Source organism: Nanorana parkeri, unplaced genomic scaffold (assembly GCF_000935625.1).
Source record: "Nanorana parkeri isolate BGI_ZX_2015 unplaced genomic scaffold, ASM93562v1 scaffold1566, whole genome shotgun sequence".
Classification (NCBI taxonomy): Eukaryota; Metazoa; Chordata; class Amphibia; order Anura; family Dicroglossidae; genus Nanorana; species Nanorana parkeri.
Genome location: NW_017307834.1, coordinates 169484 through 175519, shown reverse-complemented (window position 1 = coordinate 175519; position 6036 = coordinate 169484). Strand labels below are relative to the sequence as shown.

The 6036-nt window shown below is 44.4% G+C and overlaps 1 protein-coding gene across 1 annotated transcript in view; it reads left to right on the top strand.

Moving 5' to 3' along the window:
* The window catches only part of STRBP (spermatid perinuclear RNA binding protein), an 81150-nt gene that overhangs the window by 34316 nt on the left and 40798 nt on the right, over window positions 1-6036 (top strand). The window contains exons 5-7 of the mRNA XM_018570649.1: window positions 1797-1918; window positions 4367-4478; window positions 5735-5832. Coding sequence (XP_018426151.1) covers window positions 1797-1918; window positions 4367-4478; window positions 5735-5832 — 332 coding nt within the window. The remainder of the gene's footprint in view (window positions 1-1796; window positions 1919-4366; window positions 4479-5734; window positions 5833-6036) is intronic.

Sequence of the window (6036 nt, the reverse complement as noted above, 5' to 3'; positions counted from 1 at the left end):
CCCCCCCTATCCGCACTGGACATGTTGCAAAATCATGTACCCAATGGAGGTTGAACATGAGCCCAACAGACTTTATTCGATGCACGGTGCACGATTGAGGTTGAGCATGATCCCAAATGGATTTAACTTGATGCACAGTGATCATCACTTTGACAAAACAGGGTTAATGCTCCAGCTACAATGACTGCTCACACTGATAGATAAAACATTTCAATGAAATACACTGAAGATGAAGAATTGGTAGAACCAAAAGGCTTTAAGCCTGTTAGCTTTACCATTTAGATTTATAGCTTTCATTTCAACATACTGTAGCTGTAGGGTGTGCGTGTATGTGTATATATATATATATATTGCAATATTAATGAGTAAGCCGTATTAGTCCAGTAGACAAGACGTTGGAAAAAAAAACAAAACGCAGTATTGCAGTGTGCAATGATACCTTTCTTATTGGACTAACAAAATATATAAAAGACAAGCTTTCGAGAGTGAACCTCTCTTCTGACCTGAAGAAGAGAGGTTCACTCTCGAAAGCTTGTCTTTTTATATATTTTGTTAGTCCAATAAGAAAGGTATCATTGCACACTACAATACTATGTTTTTATATATATGTAGCTGTAGTCATGAAGGTGTACGAGCTTCTACAGCAAGCCTAATGTGCATTCTTCATTCGATTGTAACCATTTAAACAGCACAATATACACACAAACTATGTTACGTCCCTGCTTACTTCCGGGATGCAATTTAACGATCACGCAGGGAAAAAAAACAAAGCCCCCTGCCTCTGGACAGCCAGCGTTTTGGACCGGAGATGCGAGCTTACAGTGATTTGGTTCAGGGAGGGGGTCAGGAAGCGCTATATGCCTATTTTTAACGTCCTGAAAATATGTTGTGCATTTTTAATAAGATCCCAGATGGTACGTAGCTGTTATTGATTTTGTAAAACTGGAAGTGAATGCCTCCTTTTTTTTTGCTTTGTGTTGCACATTTACTACTCGAATGGCCTTTTGGATAATATAACCGCCGTGCACTTTTGTGAACCATTCAGTTTCTCTGGGAGTCTTATTAGCTTGTTCAGATGCTGCCATACTCTTTTCCTGTGACAGAATCCCCTTTGCTTTTTTTGTTTTTTTTTTTTTTTTTTTTTTATCCCCCCCCTCCCCATTTGATTTCTTTGATCTCACGTATTCATGCACTGTAATCTGTCATAATAATAAACACTGAGTAGTTATATAATTCTATATTTACTTAAAGTGACATTAAACCCTCAGATTTTTTAACATAAACCAATACTGTAATGTGCGCCTTACTGTAATCTATGGTAGGGAAACTACCGTGGATTACAGTAAGGCGCACATTACAGTATTGTTTTATGTTAAAAAAATCTGAGGGTTTAATGTCACTTTAAGTCTTGCTTTGCCTAGCACCAGTGCCATCTATTTGGCCTGATGGAGATTGCTTGATGTTTGCCAGCTAATGATTGTTCGTTGTGCTGAAGGCATACAGCTGAGAACCTCTCCCGTTCATTCAGAATTGTGAACCTCTTCCGTGCAAAGCTTTTGGCACATTCTGCTATGTTGGCCTCCTGCCTACAGGTGGCACTGATGCTTTAAAAACAATCTTTACATGAAGCTTTTTCGGTTTTAAAACCTGACCGTTTCTAAACTTTGGATGTTTTGTCACTCTCTGTAGTTTTTCTTTGCATGAATTTTAATCGTCTACTACTCAGTAATCATATTTTTTAAAGAATCTGCCTGAGGCCTCTGTAGGTTGGGGGTAAGGAAAGAACTAAGAAGCAGAAGTGGAACAATTTTATCTATTTCAGGCGAGAGCCAACGGATTAAAATCATGTGTAATTGTGCTGCGTATTCTACGAGATTTGTGCAACAGAGTTCCCACCTGGGCCCAGCTGAAAGGATGGGTGAGTGTGAAACGCGGCGGGACATCTTGCGTCATTTTGGTACCTGTGTAATGTTTATTTAGAGTAATATATATATACACTCGCCGGCCACTTTATTAGGTTCAATTGCTTGGTAATACAAATCGCTAATCAGCCAATAACACGGCAGCAACTCAATGCATTTAGGCGTCTAGACGTGGTGAAGACTAAGGATGGGCCTCGGGCGTGTTCGCAGCTCCATGTGCCGAGCCCGCCAGGAAGCTGACAGCGCCAATCACAGGTACCGAGACATTTCCCGATCTCTGCAGCTGCGGACCGGGAAAATGTCTCGGTACCTGTGATTGGCACGCGGAGCTGCGAACACGCCCCGAGCCCATCCTTAGTGAAGACGACTTGCTGAAGTTCAAACCGAGCATCGGAATGGGGAAGAAAGGGGATTGAAGTGACTTTGAACGTGGCGAGGTTGTTGGCGCCAGACGGGCTGGTCTGAGTATTTCGGAATCTGCTGCTCTGCTGGGATTTTCACGCACAACCATCTCTCCGGTTTACAGAGAATGGTCCGAAAAAGAGATAATATCCAGTGAGCGGCAGTTGTGTGGACAAAAATGCCTTTTTGAGGTCAGAGCTGAATGGGCAGGCTGGTTCGAGATGATAGAAAGGCAACAGTAACTCAAATAACCCCTCGTTACATCCGAGGCATGCAGAACACCATCTCTGAACGCACAACACGTCCAACCTTGAAGCAGATGGGCTACAGCAGCAGAAGACCACACCGGGTGCCACTCCTGTCAGCTAAGAACAGGAAACAGAGCCTACAATTCTCACAGGCTCCCCAAAATTGGACAACCTGAGATTGAAAAAACGTTGCCTGGTCTGATGAATTTCAGCTGCGACAGCAAAAAGTTTTCCCGGCACACTCACCAGCCAGCATGTAAAAAAACTTGTCTCACCACTAAGGTTAAAAACAGAGATTTGGTTACATGGGCCGCCTCCTGACAGACCTGCACCCAAGAGTTAGGACCGCACTATAAGAGGTGCCTTGGCGCGGCTGTGCGGCTTTCACATTTTCTGCAGAAGACGTGTATCCAAACCTCTGTTTCTAACCTTAGTGGTGACGCAAGTTTTTTTACATGCTGGCTGGTGAGTGTGCCAGGTAAACTTTTTGCTGTTTTACTGTTTAATGCCCATTCCATGTGCACCACGCTGTAAAGCTGGTGACGAATTGATGAGTGCGTTTGTCATTTGTTTTGCTTCATTTCAGCTACGACATTCAGATGGTAGGGTCAGAATTTGGCATAAATAAAATTAAAGCATTGATCCCTCCTGCCTTCTATCAATGGTTCAGGCTGGTGGTGGTGTAATGGTGTGTGGGGGATATTTTCTTGGCACACTTTGGGCCCATGATGCTATTATGTCAATACGGACCAAAATCTCTGAGGAATGTTTCCAACACCTTGTTGAATCAATGCCACGAAGAATGAAGGCAGTGCTGAAGGCAAAAGGTTGTCCAACCCGGTACTAACAAGGTGTACCTAATACAGTGGCCGGTGAGTGTATCGTAGAAGTAGAACTGAATCCAAAACGTTTGTTTTTAGCTCTAGATATATGTTTGGAGGATATAAGTTGTGGATATACATTGGAGTAAAGGAGGGTTATGACCCCCGTCAGCTTTTTCACCGTCTGTGTCCCATTTGGGGAGATTTCCCTTCACTTCATGTCCGATAGCCCCAAGAAGAAGTGAAAAGGAAATTCCTCTGGAGGGAAATCCCTGGTGGTCAGCAGGGTCGCCAGTAGTAGCATCCCATGTGGAAGATTTCCCATTTTGATGAGGACAAAGCAAAAGGAGCGCCTCCATAGCGTAAAATGGATTTATTAAGGATAAAACACACAGAGCTGAAAAGGTACTTGCAAACCGGCTTGTAAAAACGAGCAGAAAGCGATATAATCTTCGGAGACCATCAAGATGAATACACGAAAATAGGGTGAGGTAAAGGTAGTGCTAGTACTAAGCCGAAGCCATCTGCACGCTGACCCTCCTTCAGTTGACGCGTTTCTGAGGACAAACCTCTTTCATCAGAAATCAGATTTCCCATTTATTCGTGTTCTGAGAACAACCCAAAATTTGGCATTTTTTTGCACTTTCAAGACGAATAAAGAGGGTAAAGTTACTCAACAGGGGCACAGACGGCAATAAAAACCTGACACAACTTTTTGCTGCTGGCAATAAAAACCTGCCGCATGTCTGATCAATCTCCAATCTATAAAAAAATAACAAATTTGGCTTCGGTTGCACTTTAATGACAATTGTTGGCTAAATAATGAGGTGCCAAAAAAAAGTTTCCTATGCATCTTGCTAATAACTTGTTTTATTCATTTTCTTCTATGAATTGTTCTAAATACCGATGGTCAACGTCTGTTTCATTGTATTGGTGGCCCTTTGACTTACCTTCTGACTCTTATTTCTCCCAGCCGTTAGAACTTATATGTGAAAAATCAATAGGGACTTGTAACAGGCCGCTGGGTGCCGGGGAAGCATTACGGAGAGTCATGGAGTGTCTGGCGTCGGGCATCATTCTGCCGGGTAAGACCCTTTTGGGAGTGAATACAGCTGAATTGCATTGAGGTTTGTCCTGTAAGAGCGGGAAGAATGGTTTCACTGGAGGAAAGGCGAGGAGACCTTCCGGGCCCCCCAATGAAGGGTCTGGTTCTGCCACTTAGTTGAAGAAAGCTATAGAAAGCCCAAAGGTAACAAGAATCAATACATGTAGATGCATTCTGGATCCGTTAGAGCCGTTTGACCCGGGCATTCCGATCAGGTTCGCCTGTCTGTTTTCCATAGGGATCTGATTGGAAGCCCAGTGCTAGTCTATGGGCAGCCGGACCTAACTGGGCTTGTGTCTATTTACATCCGGTTACCCCCGACTAACGCTGGTATCTAATGTAAACGGATACATGTCCACTTACATACGACCCCCAGGGGACCTAACATTGGTCCGGTAAGGTTTCCTTTTTTTTTTCCTTCAACACAAGATGGAGGAGAAATCTGGCCGGACACGTATGTCACAATGGTGACATCCATTCTGAACTTCTCCGATCAGCAGGGGGTCTGTGTATGGAAACTGAGGGCGCCCACGTGAAAGGGGTCTCATTATCCAAAGAGAGTAAGGTCCGGTCCATTCAGCTTTTCCTCTTCCATTTTGCCAAGACAACTATGTGATTCCCTTTTAAAGGAGAACTATGAGGCTGAGTAAAAATCACTCAGCCTCATAGTTCGAGCCGACCTGTGACAATGAAACTGTCACAGGTCGGCTCAATAGATCGGGAAGTGAGCGAACACATACCGTCAGCTCACTCACTTCTCGATCCTGTCCCTTTAGAGAGCCGTGACTGTCACTGCAGGGATTCCCCCCCTTCCCCTGTCCGATCCTCCAGCTCTGACTGGCGGAAAGGACGGGGGAGGGGGCGGGTACAGCTGGCTCTGTCTCTAGATAGGCAGAGCCAGCTGTCACTCACACAGCTGGGTGGATCCAGACAGTAATGTCGGGATCCGCTCCGGCTGCGGCGGTCTCAGTATACCGCGAGCTGTAGCTCCCTATATACTGAGCCTAGGGTGACGGGAGGACGCTAGTTTGTGTCCTCCCGTTACCCTGAGGAGAACTATGGGGAAAACACTGACCCCATAGTTCCCCTTTTAAGGAGGAACTGCACCAAGAAACAATGTTTCCAATCAATGTGCCATCCCTTCATTGTCATTAAGTTTCACGTATTATGAGTGGATTTATTTTTTTATATATATATTACCCAATTTGAGTTCAGATAAATATTCTGTTTTTCCAGGAGGGCCGGGTCTGCACGATCCATGTGAGAGGGAACCTACAGATGCACTGGCGTACATGACCGTGAAAGAAAGAGAAGAGATCACGCAAAGTGCACAGGTAACCACACGCATGTAAACCACATCCATAGATCTTACCCCCGAATGCCATCTTTTCAAAGGTGTGGCTCATCACAGTTCTAACCATGTGATCTCGGCGTATTTTGGGAGGTTTAGGTGGCTTGTAGTGAACAGCACTTTAAGATTTAATTGCAGCTACGTACCCTTTGATGAACTTCAGGCTTTCTCTGTGTACTGGCTGATC